This window comes from Melanotaenia boesemani, chromosome 22 (assembly GCF_017639745.1).
Source record: "Melanotaenia boesemani isolate fMelBoe1 chromosome 22, fMelBoe1.pri, whole genome shotgun sequence".
Lineage (NCBI taxonomy): Eukaryota > Metazoa > Chordata > Actinopteri > Atheriniformes > Melanotaeniidae > Melanotaenia > Melanotaenia boesemani.
In genome coordinates, this window is record NC_055703.1 from 3,866,050 (window position 1) to 3,885,677 (window position 19,628).

The window sequence follows — 19,628 nt, forward strand, 5'->3', positions numbered from 1 at the left end:
AGAGTCCCACAGGGCTCTATACTTGGTCCACTTCTTTTCTCGTTATACATAAATGATTTGCCAAATATCTGTTTCCAAATGTATGCTGATGATGCAGTTGTTTATGTGAGCAGCGAAAATATTGAAGCCATTACTGCTCAGCTAGAAATTCAGGGCTTTCTGTAAATGTTAATAAAACAGTGTCAGTTTGTTTTTCTTCTAGATGTCGCTCTTATGGAAAACTGCATCCGACAATGGTCAAGATACTAAACAAGTTAAGGAAGTAAAATATTTGGACTTGATTTTAATCTATCATTTATAATTTAAAAGATCATAAGAACAGCAAAGGCAAATTTGTACACCTTTCGACTTATAAGGGACTGTTTATCATTCCAGGCGGCAAATGTATTCATGCATGCAATGGTTTTCCCTCATTTCAGTTACTGTATAACATCCTGGTCACAGGCAGAGAGTACAGCAATCACTCCAGTGAGAATGATTTACAATAGAGCTTTAAAAATATTGGCTATAAAACCTGTTAGAACTCACCATTGTGAGATATTGCAAAGGTTATATTTTCTTAATTTAGACAAATTTATAAAGTTTTGTAATTTAAAAAGAATATATAAATGTTTGCATAATCAAGCCCCGGAGGTCCTTGGACAGTTTATAGTCCCACTAAGAGCAGTGGGGTCCATCACGCGAGGAGCTTCCAATGGGAATGTGAACGAGCCGTGGAGAAAAACAGCCCCTGGAGGGTCAGTTTTTTCTGTTAAGGTTGCTAACGTGTGGAACCCTGAATTAAAACGGGACCCAGATTTAGATTTAGGGGCTTTTAAAAACGAACTTAAGAGGGATCAAGTTTGTACGCATTTTTAGACTGAATGTATTGTTTTTGTGTAGCGTAAATGTAACGTTAAACCCCATCTAGGGATGGACATTGTAAATTAGCCTTGGCTATAAATGTTTTGGTGTGATACATGTTTATTGTGTACACTTGTCCCTATCAAACAAACAAATAAATAAATAAACAAAAAGTCCAACAGAGCGAGAACATGAGACGGATCCGTCTCAGTCTCGGACCTGGAAGAATTCCTCTGAGACTGGCTTCCACGGTGGTGGTGGGGGAGCAGGAAGGATGGCTTGTGTCAACACTGAGTCTCACACACATACGCAGGCAGCCAACACTGGCTTCTGCTGCAGTTGCTAGGCAACAGCACTGGCGAAGCTAAAAGCCCTCGAAAGACAGCGGGTGTGATAAGCCTAGAAGAAGTGATTTTTCCACCCAGCTGGTCGGAATGAGTGATGGAGAGAGCTGAGGTGAGGGCACGTCAGAAAAACCAATCCTGAGAGGTGTGTCTGCAGGACGGACAGGAAACCAGGGAGAGGAGATGGAGGGATCGGATGGGGAGCATCTTCACACATGTTGACGGATCAGCTGATTTGTCTCAGATCTGGGTAATTTGTCCACATGTAATCATGTAGCATGAATGAGGTCTTTAAATATTGGCAGAGAAAAACAAACCAGATGAGCTGCAGCAGAAGAAACTGATCAGGAACACAGAACATCTGCAGCTGGATAATCATCCCCCTGCTGCTGGCTGAACCTGGTCAGACCATCTCTGCTAGCCTACTCCTCCTGAGGTATCACTCAATGAGTCATCCTCAGGATGTATGGATCCAGATCTCTGCATGGCCACGCCTTTAATCATGGAAAATGATTTCTGAAATGGTGGCGTTTGACCAGTTGACATGCAGAAAGACTGAGTTTTTCCCCTGATGTCACTCGTTCATTGGCCACATCAAATCAGAGTCTGCTTTCTGTATGGTGCTGTGACATTACTACACAGGGGATGTATGGGTGTAAGGCAGCATACTGCTTTGAGATCCAAATCTGCTGGGTTTAACTAGCCTAAACAAAGTTGGGAACATGGTGTAACAGGAAGCTGTTAAAGGGGGACCATTTTCACTGCTGCACCACTTAACCAGAGCAGTTGTCTTATTGGAGATGTTGAGTGGTGAAAATAGATGTAGGCCTGTCACAATAAAAAATTTTGCTGTGCCATTAATTTTCTCAGAAATTATTGCGATAAGCAATAACACTGCGCAACGTGATAATGTTGTCGTTTTTAGACCATTTTTAACTAATAATGACAATGCCATGATAATGCAAGTACACTCTTTAAAAGATCAATAAACTTTAATTTCTAAAAAACATTTTACACTGGAACAGGAAGAAATTTTAAATAAAATAAAAAATATTTAGAATGGGCCCTCAGTCTCATTAACAATGAATGAAAACCAAACACAACCACAAACAATAAGTATGATAGATAATAAAGTCTCTTAAAAAATTCCCTTCAAAAAATATATTAAACATAGGGTCAGACAGGGAAAACGGGGAAAACTGCCAGTTTGTTCCATTATATATAAAAAAAAATGCGCATCATTTATGAAACTGAAATATCTCCCCTCATCACTGCGTATGAGACTGATCTATGAGCAGTGAACCACGTTGCTGCGACGCCACGCTGCTGCGACTCTACGCTGCTGCGACGCCACAACTCCACGCTGCTGCGACGCCGCAACTCCACGCTGCTGCGACTCCACGCCTTTTCAAATACACCGGCCCAAAAGTAACACGGCCCACTCGGAATCCTCCCGAAGCTCTCGATTAGTCGGCATTTCTCATGATGTGTATTTCAGCGTGAGAAATGGGAGGTTTAGCGTGAGAATCCACTCAAATGCGTGAGTCTCACGGCCAGTGCGTGAGTTGGCAGCCATGTAAAAAAATGCAGCATACCGGCTCGTACAGGTTAAGTGCTTCATCACAGTCTCGTGCTGCAACATGCTGCTGTCAAATATGACACGAGAGAGATCACTTCGCAAGAAACGAGAGCGTTCAGCGTTACTCTGTAGTTAAATCTGTTGTCATACAGAGTCTGTTAAAGTAAGACAGAAAAAAAAAACGAATCAAAATTATTGTGGCCGGGAAACTCATCCCGTTAATTTTTTCTTACCGTGCGATTAATTGACTTATTGCTAATCGTGACAGGCCTAAATAGACGGTTTTTTATTTAATGACAGTTTACACATTTTGTCTTTAAAGGTCAGCTTACAATAGATATAAATGCTACAGATGGGATTCTCTCGACTTATGCTTCACTATTCTTTAAGAATTCTTTCCAGAGATACAAAGAGCTGCAAACCCACAATAAATTCTTCATCCTGCTTCTGAGGTCAGATGTTTTTGAGTGTTTCCCTACATGTGTGTGAATATAGTCAATGACGGATGGAAATGACCAGTCTTTGCTGAAATGGTCTCAGTTCTTCAAGATTCATTCTACTAAAGAACAGCTCACACATTAGCATAATAAAATTATTTCTACATGGTCCCTGAGGAACATTCAGACATGCAGGAAAACACACTGGTGTTTCTGAGGGTGAGAGCAGTAAAACAACAATAAGACAAAGCGGAGGGAACTCCCGTAAATCAGTCTTGCTAATGGATTCACTCCCATCATCAGCCTGTAAATGAAATGCTGGCAAGGACAGAGGGATGAAACACACTGATGAGCAGTCAGCGGATGAATTTAAACACGCCAGCTTTGTCATTACACGAGTCTGGTTCTGGTGGAGGAGCTGACATGATGCTCAAAACTCATCCACACATTCGTGGCAGCCAGCTTTTGATCATCAGTGATAAAACTGCTCTGTGCTCAGGATTCAACGGGAGAGTCTGTCTGTTTAGATCAAACCAAGCAGGAAACTAGTCCATTCAACACCATTAACCGTTAAACACCACCAGATCACCAGCACCTCCGAGTACTATCGCTTCAGCAGTGTCTCAGGAACAGTAGTGTGTAACCCTGTGGGGTAAATTGTGATGAATAGCTTAATCTTTAGGTCCTATGTGCCAAACCCAAGGCCCGCAGGCCACATCCAGCCCATGAATGAATTATCTTTGGCCAGCATGATCATATCTAATCACTAGTAGAGCTGGCCCCCTCGGTATGACTGGGAAACTTTCCTCCAGACAGAGTTTGCGTTCACGCTGCACTACTCTAAGGAACTGTACCTTTTAAATAACGTACTCCACTCCTCGCCAGAAGCGGCGCTGCATCACGAATTACTGAAGGAGAAGCTGAGACAACCAACGAAGAAGAAAACTGGTTGATGAATTGGTTAGTGTAGAACAGGCATGTCAAACTGGTCCAGCAAAGGGCCGTGTGGCTGCAGGTTTTTGTTCCAACCAAGCAGCAGCACACCAGATTTGACTGATTCAATCAACTGATCTCAGTCTTCAGACAGCTGATTGGTCAAACTGTGTGCTCTTGGCTGGCTGGAACAAAAACCTGCAGCCACACGGCCCTTTGCTGGACCAGTTTGACATGCCTGGTGTAGAACCACTTGTGTTTCCATCAGAGTGCAACATGGAGCTGCATCAGATCCTTACGGTTCAGGTTCTTCCACGCCAGACCGCGAGACATTTCTCCCATCCAGAGCAACCTATCGCCCCACACGCATGTACGTTTTGGTCATGTTTACACACAATGCCATGCGTTGAACACACAATCCACCTTGCTTTGTGGTCTGCATCCCTGAAGCGGATGGAGATTCGCAGACTAAGTCTGCTTCTTTTATCACAGATTTCGTTAGCACAATTCCTCACATGAAGCAGACTTTCCCAGCAAACGGACTTGGATTTGAATCAAAACGGCTGCTGTGAATGTGCCCTTACAGCACACATTTTCCCTCAGCAGATAAACTGAACCTGCCTCCTGCTGTAGAGACTGTTCGAGGTAAACCACAAAACTTCCTGTTTCTCTATAGTGACAGAGCTTACAGCTAGCTAACAGATGGATTTTATCAAAAGATATTAGGATCAACAAGGCACCACTGGACTAAAGACAGCTTAACCTCCGTCAATACTGCGTAATATAGATAAATCCAATCAGTGGAGACTGACAGAACATCTGTGGTTGACAAGTGAATGCCAACCAGTCTGCTTTCCTCCAGGCCTGGTTTTAATGACAGGAAACAGAATCAGTTCCCCAGAGGATCCTGCTGGAGGACAGGCGATGATTCCTTCCCAGACATGTTCTGGCCGAGGACATGGCAGAATCAGCCTTCTGAGCAGACAGGTTCAGGCTGACCAGTTGCTGACGTGGAAAGTAAAAAGTGCCAGATCCTCATTTAACACCAGGAAAGGAAGAATCGATCTGTGTGAAGCTGAGGTTGGCTGCAGCAGGATGCTGGAAAGCCTGGTCGGTGATCGAGCAGGAGCAAGACTCAAGTAATGAGGCAAAAAATTAAAATGTCAGGCCAAACAAAGATAGAAAAGACTTTCTGTAAGATAAAAATAAAACTAATATAGAACAGTATGGTGGGATTTTAAAAGGCTTCTGAAATAAATTGCTGCTATAGTTCGGACCTGTAAAGTCCTGGCCCCTCATTTATTAAACTGTGCATACCGTGTCCGCTCTGCAGACCGATTAAACCAGGAATCTAACCACCGAGCGGCCAGCACAGGTCACCGTCTCCGCTCTGTAGAACGATTCAACAAGGATGTGATTTTACTGTAGTTTTACTTCTATGTAGAAACCAGTAGAATAAGCCAGAATTTAAAGCTCAAAGTGAAACCTGACCAGATGGAAATGGAGAAAATGATCAGACTCTACTGACTCCCTATAAACTCCAAACCTATCTGGTCTGTCTTCAGACAGAGACAATGAAAAGATCTTTGAGACGTTTTTCTTTTACATTGGTGACAACAGCTAGAAAACAAGCTGAGCTCTCTTTCAGAGCAAACCAAACAATAACAGAAATTAACATCATGCTAACAGTTAGCATGTGTTTTATCTGTAAAACAGGAAGCACATACGTTAACAATAATAACCAAGTTTTGTAGTTAGTTTGCTTAAGTTAGTGACTAATACTTTCATCTTTAAAAAGGCTCACAGTAGATCGTTTAGATCAAGGACTTGCAGTGTTGGCTGACTGGACTTCAAATAGGACTTCACTGCTGTGCTTTCCAAACATTACTGAACTCAGCTCAACCAATCATTAACACCATCATCATTAAAGACAATAATGAGGGGGCGGTGGCGGGGGAGGGGGGAGTCTAATGATGCCCATGCTCACAAGTGTGAGCTTTATTTTTTATATCAGATGGTTTGCACACAGTTTGGAGAAATACTCTTCTTTTTGAGTCATTTTAGAGCAGAGACCCCAAAAAGGCCCTTAAGGGTTAAGAGGCTAGAAGAAGAGGGGATGCTACTCAATGCTAAGCATTACCCTGGAACTAATTTCTACAGATGCGTTTCATCCATCAGATTCTCTATCAGCTCATTATTTCCATCAGATGTCGCAGTTTCACCATAGGATATGTTGTTTATCTTCTACTGGGAATAAAATATGGCTTGATGAAATTTAGACAGTCTTGTATTCTGTTTTTATTTGCATTTTACACAGTGCCCTGACTTAAAAGATGCTCACCCATGCATCTGTGAGGATAAATCTTTATACCCACATCTTCATGACTGAATTTGTTGGAGCTCAGCAGCTGATTTTTGCTGGTTTCTGGTGAAATCTGTGAAAATGACAGCACATGTGATGTTTTCTTTTTCAGACCAATCTGCTGATCAAACTTTGGACTCACGGACAGGTTCACCCCCTTCCAGTTTGCCCACATTAATGACTGGAACCATGTTCAGGCATGCGTGTGGGGCCACCAGATAGGAAGGGGGATGGGTTTGGAGTGTGTGAGGAAATGTGAGTTCAAGAGGACAGTGGGGGGGCGCAAAGACAAAACCAGCTCCATTTGTAAATAGAGCGTCCCAGGGGGCTTCACTGCACCTCCTGTGGTGGCAGAAGAGAGCAATGGAGGAGGAAGAGAATGAAAGGACGTCACCTCAGAACTAAATGCTCCACGGCTAAAATCTGGCTTCTGGCTGTAAAGTGAAACATAAAAATGACTCAAAAGTAAAGTTTTTTTTTTTTTTTTTAGTAGAACAGGACTACTTACTGAGGATGCTGTGTTTAAAAAGAGATGTTCTAGCCTCAGCAGAACAATAAAACACAGTTTTAGGTTATAATGTTCTGACCAATGCTGCAACACAAGCATAAGAAGAAGTATCCCGGAGCTCCAACATTACTGCCGTTTGTTGGGTGATGCAGCAGAAGAATGCGTTGTTTTATTAACCTGCCAAACCACAACCAGACACGTGTTGCCTTAAAAAAGACAGTCTGGGAATAAAACTAATGTTAACTGTTTTCACTCTGATTTAGGCCCTGTTTACGGCTCAACGCCGAGACAGTAAAACACAAAAGTTGTGTTGAGTCCTGGCCTCTTGTTTCCACAGTAACAGAGTTTTTGGGCCTTCAGGGTGACATTTTCTCACAATGCAAGGCGAGACCTGTCAGTGGACAACGAGGAAAGGTTTTAAATTAAATCACACATGGAAAATGATTCGATTAAGTTTAAGAGGGATGTGAGTTACAGCTGAGTACCTGTCAAATGATGCTTAAATTGTTTTGTGGTCATCACTTCCTATGTTTTCACTGTAATGCTGGTGGGTGGGCTTGGGTCTGGAGAATCTGGGTTCAGGTCCCCGAGCTGGTAACCAATGTAAACCTCAACCCTCCAACTGCTCCCCGGGAGCTGGGATCTGGCAGCTTACTGCCAGTAGCAACTAGGACGGGTTAAATGCAGAGAAAGAATTTCCCAGCTGGGATTAATAAAATAGAATGAATTAAATTAAATTAAACAGGTAAATATGGCAAATATTCATTAAAACTCACATGGTTGAGTCAATTCAACCCAGTTTTACTGTAAGAAACACACCTGCAAAATTAGTATGTACTAGGGCTGCACAATTAATCGGATTTTGATCGTGATCACGATTTTGGTGGCCACAATTAAATGAACCTGATCGTCAGCGATATTTACATTAAAAAACGCAGCTCACACACATTCTCAACCTGCAGTCGGCCAACCACCAGGGGGCGAACGCGAGGCCAAAGCTTCATTAAGCTGCCTAAAGAACAAGGGCGTGCACCTTTTACAGTCGGCAGCTAGTTGTACTCAGTGTTGCTAGTTTTCACTCACCTCTAGCGACTTATTTTCAAAAAACGACTAGCGACTAATCTAACGACTTTTTCTGGTGATATTGGAGACTTTTGGAGACTGACGTGAAAGAGCGTATAGGTCACTCTTCAACAAGGGGGGGGGGGGGGGGGGGGGAGTCCAGAAGCACTCAGAAGAGGCTCGGTCCTCACGCAGCAGCTGGACTCAGAGCAGGAGAAGATCTGTTTCATGACCAGGCTGAAAATGAAACGTACATAACTGCTGCTGGCTGGTCCCGCGCTGGCTTACCGTCAGATATTAATGTTTATTAATGAAGAGTGTCGACATTAACATTTAAAAAGTGTTGTGACATGTTGCAGACTCCTAATAAAAAAAAACATTACACTTAATAAAATTAAACTTAAAAAACAAAGAAAATATTGACTGAAGAATTAAATTTTTAATATTTCTTTACTGTTCTAAACATTTTTATGTTGTCTTTTCTTCAATGTTTGCCTTTCTCACAACATCCCTCCCACACTAGCATCCATTACTAGTGATGGATGTTCGGCTCTTTTCAGAGAACCGGTTCTTTTGGCACCTAAACGGCTCTTGATTTAGCATCTTTTGTAGCCCCAAAATTTACATTAACTTCTCAAAAATGAATGGTAAATGTATTTATTGCATTATTTATCATCTATTCTAATTTAAAGTTTACTTTTTCACAAAAAATTGTTGCAAAGTAGTTTGTTTATAATTGGTGCAATAAAAATACATGTTTTTCCAAACACAGTGAATAATCGCGATTAATAATCGTGATTACAATATTGATCAAAATAATCGTGATTATTATTTTGGTCATAATCGTGCAGCCCTAGTATGTACTTGTATTTTACAAAATATGGGTACAAGTTACAAAAATGGAGATATAAGTCATAAAACGTATGATCCTTTTCTAGTTCCACATCAGAGCAGCTATGACATGGTTTCATGAAAATCACATCAATAACATCCGACAGTTTAGATTTTAATAAAAGACTTGATAAACCTCTTCTAGAGGAAAGGAAACCTAAAATGACTTCTGTTGTAACTCTGCGCTGTTTAAAAAACAGATCAAAATAAATTAACGCGTCCTTTTAGTGGGGGTGCCCCCCCCCAATACAACGGTTGGGGAACCACTGCTGTAGTATAAGAAGCTGCTGTGTACTTACAAAAAAAAAAAAACAGAATAAGAGAATCCCTGGATGTTTCTGGCAGTCTGAGCAGCCAAAAACATGTGTAATAAAGCCAAGGAGCAGATGCCTTTCACAGAATTCAAGTCTTAGTAAATAAGGAAAAAGATTTAACGTGAATCCAGAGGGAGGAAATTTGCCAGAGGCAGCTGCAGCCTCATGAGCTCTTTCAAAGTTTGATAAGTTTCATTTAGATCAGTGAAGCTACAACTTTAAAGAAAAACATTTTTCTAAACCTCATTATTGTTCACAATAATTTAAATAACCAACAATGTCTGTTTAATGATCAACAGCCGATCATTAAAATGTATTAACATGAGCTGCTGAGAGCAACACTGTAAAATTTGGGGTGCACCTAAAGTTTTTGCTGGTGCACCCACATTAAAAAGTCAGGCACACCAGTGCAACCGGTGCTAAAAGTTAGCCTGGAGACAGCTGTTGCTCCAACATCCTGACCCTGTAGACTGAAGCTCAGTCACATTAAAATGGACACGCACACACATGCTGCCATTTTTAGAGCTTCCTCTCCTTCTTTAATGAACCTACGTTTAAGTGGAATAAAAAGCTGATCACAAAGTCTGAAGTCACTGCTGCATCTGCAGGTGATAAGCTAACACATTTAGCAGCCACAGACTTTGCCTCAAGTTAATGTTAAGTTAATTCCTTTACCTGAAATAAAAACACCCTCTGCAGCTAAATGCATGCAGACAGATCGAATAAAACCCAAATCTTCTGAAGGAAGAGAGACTTGGGCTGTTTTTATATGTGATTAATCTTCTGCAGATCATAATAACATAAAAAAACAGAGAACACTGTTAAGTTATGTTTCTGCCATAGCTCATGCGAAAGGTTTTGATGTTACTACGCCTGTGAGCTACGGCAATGGTAGTAAAAGTTTTTCTCCAAACCCCGTCTGGTTATTTTATTTAACATTGGTAGCAGAGGATGGCTGCTGCTGGTAACTACAAGATTCCACCGCCATTTGACGAGAAGACGTCTTACGAAACTTGGAAAAATGAGACTGAAATGTGGAGGTGAGTCACCGACATCGAAAAAAAGAAACAGGCGCCAGCAGTTACCTTGTCACTCACCAGCAGAGCGAGGGAAAGTGCGCTGGAGAATGCAGCCAATGGCTTGAATTCTGACACTGGTATGGCTACACTCTTGACAAAACTGGACAGTGTTTTTAAAAGAAGAGAAGGATCAGCAGTACGAAGCATACACAGAGTTCAAAAGTATCACTAGAGAGAGCGTTGTGTCTATGGTGGATTACATTGTCGAGTTTGAGCGACAGTACAATAGGATACGTTCATTTAAAATGGAGCTCCCAGATGCTGTGCTAGCCTTTAAACTTCTGGATACGCCTGGTCTCAACGTAAAAGACAAACAGCTAGCGCTGACAGCTCGCTCAAACGTGTGTTAGAAATATCGCTTTTATTTTGCGAAAAACTGTAATGGAAAAGCAGCTATTTTAATGTTGCTCAAAGTTAAAAAGGACAACTGTGACTGGAAAACAGCACTTCATTAGGCACTCATGGCAAAGAACTCCATGCCCAACATACAGAGCTATAGCCCTAATCGCTAGTGTTTGGCCAGAATCCAAACCTGCCCTCAGTGCTCACTCATACCCCCACCCCTGGAAACCACTTTCAGCTCCTGGGTAGCTCAGCACATCACAACTCTACATGCAAGGAGAAAAGCATCTACAGAGGCTGAATGCTCAGAGAATCAAAACGACACAGGAGACAAAGTCTACTATAAGAGGGTGGACTGTGATGAGTGGAAAGGACCAGGGATTGTAATAGGCCAAGATGGTGCTGATCTATTCGTGAGACACGGGGGAGCATATGTGTGTTTACATCGGACCAGACTGAGAAAAGTGGATGATCCACTAACCAAAGAGGAGAATATAGAAACACAACAAGAGATGGGCACTGTTGAAAATCCTGCAGCTACGCCAGCAGCAGATCTCAGTGAATCCAAAAGTGATGACGAGGAAGAGACAGAGATTAACAATAAATCTCAAAATGTTAATAATATTGAACCCCCACAGACATCAGAGCCAACTGCAGGAGGCAGTTCTGATCAGTCTAAGATACCACAAGCTGAGTGGTTACAAACAACCACAATCAAAGTAGTAAAAGCTATACTGGAACTGTCCTTGGCACAGCAGGAAAAGCTACTGGAAAACATAAAGACTGGTTCAACCTGCAGTTCAGCCAGCCTGAGGAAATGGTTGGTACAACAGGATCGGTCAATCTTGTAGCAATGAACAGTGTACAGGTGATTCCGTCTGAACGAGGAGGCAGGTGCCAACAACAACGAGGATGATGTGTTAGTAGAGCAAGACGATGTTTTTCTGCCAGCTAAACATGCAGAGCTCATGAATTTGAAGAAAAACTATGCATTTGATAAAGTCACAGATGAAGGTCAGAAACGCATCTCAACAAGGTGGGTGTGCACCCTGAAGGAAACAGCTGCTGGTGTTGTGCCAAAGGCCCGACAAGTAGTTAAATGTTTTGAGGAGGTGAATACCAAAGACGTTCCCAAATACTCATCTACATATGCTACAGAATCTCTGAAGATGGTCCTGGCTGTCATATGTCTCCACCATCACTAGCTTCACCTTCTTTGGCCAAAACATCCTCCTTTCCACATCTGCCTCTAACTTGGGTGTTAAAATGGGCCCTCACCTTACTTTTGACACCCACATCAGACATCTCTGTAAAGACCTCATTCTTCCACCTCAAGAACATCGCCAAACTCCGTCCAACACTCACCCTGGCAGATGCAAAGAAGCTCGTCCATGCCTTTGTCTCCTCCAGGCTAGATTACTGGAATGCACTCCTCATCGGGATCCCTGGCAAGAGCATTCAGAGACTGCAATACATCCAGAACAGCTGCCAGGATCCTGAGGATCAAAACACCCGTATCCAATGGCTGAATACCCTCATCCACATGTTATTTGTCTATGCAGAGGCTGGTAAAGAGGCATTCATTTGACTCAGATGTGTTGGAGAAGGGATGCATGTGGAAGTTGCAGGATAGTAGATCTTGAGGACTGGACTTGGGCACCCCTGTTCTGGGGGCTACACAGTAAGCAATATTAGACTCTGCCATATACTGTATCAACTGCCTAAACTGCGATAAACAGTCATCCCTATTTATATATTTTACCCCAATTTCCACCGGATACATGTGCAACGCATTCCAGCTGCATCGTCGTTTCGTTTGGACCTCCGTGGCAGGCCAACTCACAAAAATGAATGAATGAATGAATGACTGAATGAATGAAAAAAAACACTAAGACCCCATGACCGATTAATGACTTAATGTTTACATGGTTCAGTGAGAGCAAATCTGTGCATGGGCTTTTATTTTGAAAATTGCTGGAAGCTTTTACACTGCTCCCGTGTCTGATTTCCTGGCTGGCCCTATCTGAACTGCTGAACTTGACGTGTTCTGGGTATGTGCTCTTTAAGTTTAGTGGAAAGCTGCGACAAGGTTGTTCTAGGACACTCCTGACACGCACCGCGGCACACGGTAGGAACCAAACTATTGACTAAAAAATCCACGAATAGCTCTGGAAGATGTGGCGCAGCCGTAACATAGTGCACACACACCTTTTGGAAACTGGCCTTTAAGGAAGTGACGTGACTCTGTCTCAAATGCTGCTGAGCATCCATGCTCTGTGCGCTTCAATGGCGGATAAAGTGGAGTCTTAGGAATGAGATATACTTGCTGATAGTGACACGTCTGCGTATGTATCATGGCTGCCACGCGTTCCAAGCGTTTGTTTGGCACGCAGGCTGCTCACAGTGACAAACAGTAATGTGTCATGTTCGCAAGTTGCAATATTAACTTGAACACTAGAGGTTTTCATGTAAACAAGAGCATGACCAGGGAAAGAAACAAACCAGAGAAGAAGAAGAGAATCAGGAAGGGAACAAAAAGCAGAAGAACGAAGACGAGCACATCAACTGCAGAAGTTACACAAGCTTTCGATGAAAGACTATGTGAGTGTTTAGGGTGTGTTGGGCAGTTGGAAACTACTTTATAACAACACATTACCGCTGCCAATCAGTGTCTGAAACTAACGTCGGCTCGCAGGAGTGAACTCTGAACTCAGCACTGCCCACTAGTGGAGGAATAGATTTAACAAACACGACAGCGCAAAACACACATGGAACTATGAGGATGGAGACGTATGACAACGCATTTTGATGGTGGAAGGTAACGAGAGAAGCAATAAAATGTGCATTCAGAAGAACTTGTGACTAAACAGAACAGCACGTCAGCTATTTGGAACTACATTGGTTAGATGAGTGACGACACTACAAACACTGGTTCTCTACAAAACATGTCAAATACCAGGGGATATGTTTAATCTCTGCTGCCACCTACAGCACAATCACTAGGAGCTACAGACGAATCCAGCCGATGGTTGGTGTCTTGTGGCACCGCCTTTATTGCAAGTCCCGATTACCTCATATCTGCCAAGCAGACAGAGCTGTGGAAATCTGGACTGGTGACGTTAGACAATGTCTGTGGCTGATGAGGGCATCTTATCAGGTGTTATTCTGTTTTTCATAGTCAGCGGTCCTTTAATGTCTAAAACTCTTCTTCATCTTAAAAAAACTGCTTTTGAAAATTCACACTGGAAAATAAAACGAGTGCTCTTGTAATTTATCAAAGGCTGGTAAAGAAACATCTTCAAACTTTTGCAAAGGCTGTCAATTTTCTATTTTATCTCTAGTCTTTCAGCTGAATATAGTACATGACCTGTTTGTGTTTCTGACCAAGCTAAGCCAACGCTGCTAGCGTTATTATAGCACAAACTGTAAAGTTCAGCAGACGTCTGTGAATGAGAGCTTTGCTAGTATGAGAAAAGCAGCGGCTTTATTTATTTTATTTATCGCAGGTCATATTGTCATAACTTTCAGTGTTACTGCACTTTGCATGTTTTCCTGCTATCGTACAGCCCTAGCATGTACCATACAAACACTGAACAGCCACCATCTACCCAAATAAATGCCGGTCATACTTCTGAAACCCAGCGAAATCCTACATGATTTTTACTAATTTAAATATGCCACAAACTAAGTCCAAATATGCTCAAAATCTTCCTTTCTATACCAGAGAATATACACAACTCCCTGTAAATGGAGGGTTTCAGTCATCACTCCTTAATAAATGGAGCTTGTTTTCGGTGCCAGTCCAAAAAAATACGTCATTTTCACAGATAATGCCATAAGACATGAGCTGGTATTGATTCATCTGAAAACCAACCATCGACAATTTATTAGCAGCCAAGAGGAATTAACTTTATATTTGGATTTTTCTGTTTGAAACACTTTGGAAAACAAAAGGAATATTACTGTGCAGAAATTGTACAACTTGCGACGTGGACCACAAAGCAAATTGGCATCTTTTTCTCTACATTTGTCACATGCTGATAAGGTTTCAGGAAACATTTTATGCAATCTAACCTGAGAAAAGTGGAATCTAACACCTTGAATTCAACCATATCTGGAATTGACTGAAGAAGCTTGACATTTTCTAAGCATTTCTACAAAATTTCCTCCAGAATGGGCATCACCAGTTCTTGTTTGCATTCACTCTTAATTTTGCTTGTTGAAATTTGTTCCATATCTAACAGTACACCAAAAAATGACACTGCATGGCTTCTGCTGAAAATAAACCAGACAACTCTTCCCAAATTATCTAAAATGTAGATATCTAGAAAAAGCTTTTCTTAATGAAAACTTTTCATCACGAGGGATGGCACATAACTGTTGCCGAACATCTCATCTGAATCGGTGTGGGTTGAAGCGATGGTACCCAGACTGCACCGGGAAGGATTGTTGCAGAGTCAGGCCTGCACCCTCAGGTGTGAGGAGCTGGAGGGAGCCATTACAGCCATCAATCATATTGACTGGGCCACAACAGAAGCAAGGACAACAAGGCAGCCGCTGAACTCTCACTGCAGCTCCAAGAAAAAATTAAATCACTCCAAGGTGGATGGTGCTATTAGACCGTGTGCACTGGCTGTGACCGGTTCCTCACAACTACACTGTAGTTGTTGGAGGAGGTGATTAAATCAACAGCCTTACCCCTCTGTAACCCAGCACAAACCCAACCTGGGGCACTTTCATAGAGAGATATAATTATCTGTGAAGTGTACAGGCTTGTGTGAACAGGAGAGAGAGGATTTGTTTACTTATTAAAGCTTCAAAGTGAGGCTGATCCAACTGTGTCTGAACAAGTTGCTCTGAAGGCAGAAAGGCCCCGAGTGACAAAATACAAAAAAAAAAGACAAAAAAATAAAAAAATGAAAATCATATCTAATCAGCCAATCACACAGCAGCATGTAGACATGGTGAAGACGACTTGCTGAAGCCCAAACTGAGCATCAGAACGAGGAAGAAAGGGGATTTCAGAGACTTTGAACAAGGCATGGTTGTTGGTCTGAGTATTTACTGGCATTTTCACCAACAACCATCTCTAGAGTTCCAGAGTATGGTCTGAAGAAGAGAAAATATCCAGTGAGCAGCAGTTGTCTGGACCAGGATGCAGCAGAAGACACACCGGGTGCCTCCTGCCAGCTAAGAACAGGAAACTGAGGCTACAATTCACACACACTCACCAACACTGGACAATAGAAGATGGAGAAACGTTGCTGGTCTGATGAGTCTTCATTTAACTCCACATTCAGATGCTAGGCTCAGGATTTGGATCAATGCTTCAGGGTGCTGCTGGTGTAATTTGGGCGAGGGGGGGCTTATTTTCTTGTTCCACGAGCATGCTCTGGTTTAACCACCACAGCCTACCTGAGTATTGTTGCTGAACATGTCCAACCCTTTATGACCACAGTGGAGCATCTTCTGATGCTACTTCCAGCAGGATAATGCACCATGTCACAAAGCTCAGATCATCTCCACCTGCTTTCTAGAACATGACGATGAGTTCACTGGACTCCAACGGCCTCCACAGCCACCAGATCTGAGTCCAGTAGAGCAGCTTTGGGAGGTGGTGGAACGGGAGATTCTCATCATGGATGCAGCCAACAAACCTGCAGCAACTGTGTGATGCTGACATGTTAATATGGAGAAAACCTCTGAGGAAGGTTTCCACCACCTGCTTCCATCTATCACACCAAGAATTAAGGCAGTTCTGGAGGAAAAGGGGGGTCCAACCTGGTATTGGAAGGTGGACCTGATAAAGTGGATGATGAAGTTATTAAAATGTCTTTATTATAAAGTAAATAGACGCTATTTGCAGAGCAGTTACAGGGAGTAAACAGTTGAGTGGACAATGGCCTTCTGCCTAATGAGCCCCCGATTCCCTTTGAGCCACCTTATTATCCTTTTAATGGATCCGGGAGGAATTCCTTCAGATGGCATTAAGGGTTCCCCTGGAAGGAGAGGTGGAAGGGAGGGAGGGCCCCTGTTTAATCCATCTCTGCTTCGCTGCTCAGCCCCACAATCAGGTCAACTCGTTAAACCTCAAAGCTTGCAGCCACCTCAACAGCAGCGTGCTTACAGCCCTGAGAGACTTGCAATAAACACCAGTCCAGCTAGTTATGAATAAAGTAAAAACCGACAATGAATCAAATTCCACAGCAAAGGGATTTTTCCCATTCCTTTTCTTCAGCTCTTCCTGAGAGGGGCTTATATGTAGCAACACCAGCAGGACAGCCACTCAGTGCTTACAAAGAGGGGAGAGAGGGAAAAAAGCAGGAAGTGTGGGATCAAATTACATAGGGCTGATGGGTGGGAGTGTTCATGGCTCAGGTCAGGGAAGGACAGGGAAAAAACAAGGCCTGCACAGATTACTTTCATCAGGCTAAACGCTGTGATGAGATAAAGGATGACACATTAACAAAAGCTGCTCAGGAAGCCCTCAGACAACAGAGCTCACCATGAAACCAGAGGTAAGTATGAAGTAGTAGGTGTGGCCTGTTTCCTCCCTCTTTGCTTCAATGCCTTCCAGATGGTGATGTCATTTTATTTCTGGAAAACATGGCCGTGCAGATGAAACTTTGTGAATCTGCAGGTGACACCTTCCTTAATGTAGCCCGAATCACAAACTCTGGTTCGTCAATGCCAGCTAGTGTACGAGTGAATCTGTGAAAGCTCCTAATGCTCCACTGGAATCCAGGCCTCTAAATGTCAGGAATGTTGGGATAAAATGTGCAGGCATTTAGACAGGCTACAAGCCGGATTTCACATGGGTCAAGGTGAAGAAAAGGAGAGTTGACATGACAATAATCTCACTGTTAAATGTTGATAATTACCAATCAGTGTATAAGTATGTATATATGTAAAGAACTGGGTACAGTATACAAAACAGCAGAGCGGAGAATATGTATATTAAACAGGTTTTTGTTATTATTATGTTTGAAATAAAGAATTCACTTATTAATTTATTCAATCATTTGCAATCATGGCTGGCTTGATTCTGTGTGAGACACTTTTCAAATGTGAAAACAAGCAGGTTTGGGTCAGGGCCAACTTAAACCTGACATAACCCTGATCCACTGTCTCCGCTCTAAAGTCTTTAATCCTCACCAGTGATGCTTCCTGTTGACGGCCGAGTCTTTCTGCAAAAGTAAGAGCAATGAGGCGGCCGACTGGACGCATTTAACCCATGTTTCCCCCCCACAGGGAACTGACCCTGCTGAAACTCTAAGGTCACTAAGTAATGCAATGGTTTTTGACCTGTCAATGAAGCAGTCACTGGAGGATTTGACACCTGTGCTAATGCTATGCTGGGAATTTTCCTTTTGTTTTGCTCGGTTTAGGTTAAGATGCATAGCTTAAATGGCTTTAATGAAGCTCTGCGTGTGTCTGAAATCTACAAATTTAAATAAATGTTGCTGTTTTCTTTGTCCAAGAAAATGTGTGGATTTTTTGTTTTTCTGTGATGTGATAACTGGCTGCAAAAACGTCTTATCTTGTATTTTAATATTGAGAAGGAATCTGTTTTTATTTGTCATGACAACCATTGTTCCACCCTGCATGCCAATGTCTGTCTAAAGATGTCTGAATGCTTACAAAAAATCCCCAAATTACTCTAAATTTTTTTCATTCCAAATATCTCTGTAGCCACTATCCCCCTCTTGAAACAAATATATTAAGAAAAGATGGCAACACGCTGTCCATACTCCACAGGTTGTTGTGAATACAATTAAACCACCACAATAGGGAAAGTAGGAGAGTTGTCCCTGAACGCGTCATGTGGCTCGAGCCTCTACCGGCCACCACCACCACCCCGTCATGGAGCAGGAGGAGCGGGAACAAAGCAGCGGACTCCCACCGCAACGTGTCAACAACCCCATATGCATCTTCCAGTCTTTCTGCAGACAACAGCTGGATTTACGATAAACAATGCAGCGCGCGCGCGCGCGTTCCCAGCCCGGTAACATGCCGCGTGCTGCGCTGGGAGAAAGCTCGGGACAGGTAGAAAAGCAGACCTACCTGCTGGTGTTGCTCCAAATATTCGGACCACCGGCACCTTCTTCACGTCGCTCTCCCTGAATTCAGAGTAGCAGACGTCCAGGTCTTTGATGGGGCTCGCGAGGTAGTAGTCTGCGGTGACGATGCGCACGGCGAACATGACTGCCGCGTCCGTCAGAGAGGAGGAGGCAGACGGATAGAAAAGCCAAAAGCTAACGTCAAGGGTCCATAAGGCGCAGGGACCTCCAAACGCAGCTAAAACCAGCCGAACGGGGTGCTGTCAGGGTGGTAAAACAGTCACGGAGCGGGGGGTTTCCGAACAAAGATCACCGCGGCTCCAACCCGCCGCCGCGGCCATAAAGGTCCAGTCGCGCTGGCGGAAAGCTAAATTTGACGGCGGTGTGTTTCTGCCCGTGCTGACTCCATGGTGGGTGCTCAAAATTGTGCAGTCCCGCAATTTTAGCTTTCTCTCTCTGTCTGTGGTGTTATTGTTTTGGACCAGATAGACGCTGCCAAGCTTCCGCTATGTGGCGTTATCTCTCCAAATCACGTCCCAGAACTAGTCCAAGCCGGTCCCGTTTTATCAGACAGCCCCTTGCTTGTGCTCTCTCTTCTTCCATAACAGGCTACTCCACGTTAGCTAACCAGAGGAGGGAAGCTAGACACGACCAAGACCTGTACTTCCGCTTTGATTTGTCAAAATAAACTAATTTCAGGGTCAAAAATCGCAGCGCTGCAAACAGGATTAATTTGGATTTATATTTTATTCTGAAACAGCTTCCATGTTTCCGTCACTTACAGATTTTTTTATTGTGAAAATCACAACCTGTTAGGTTTGAAACAGTTATACATTCGTTATTTTTCATGGGAAAAGGCATTAAATTAGTTAGT

At 42.9% G+C, this 19,628-nt stretch overlaps 1 protein-coding gene across 4 annotated transcripts in view; it reads right to left on the reverse strand.

Annotated features, from left to right (window-relative positions):
* The window catches only part of rev3l (REV3 like, DNA directed polymerase zeta catalytic subunit), a 60,577-nt gene extending 41,173 nt beyond the window's left edge, over positions 1-19,404 (reverse strand). For 3 of the 4 annotated variants that reach the window (XM_041975821.1, XM_041975820.1, XM_041975819.1), the window contains exon 1: positions 18,759-19,395. In XM_041975821.1, the coding sequence (XP_041831755.1) occupies positions 18,759-18,897 (139 nt within the window). In that variant the 5' untranslated portion in view covers positions 18,898-19,395. Of the gene's footprint in view, positions 1-18,758 lie in introns of all 4 variants that reach the window. The other variant, XM_041975822.1, reaches the window with a different exon arrangement.
* Between the last annotated feature and the right edge of the window lie 224 nt (positions 19,405-19,628).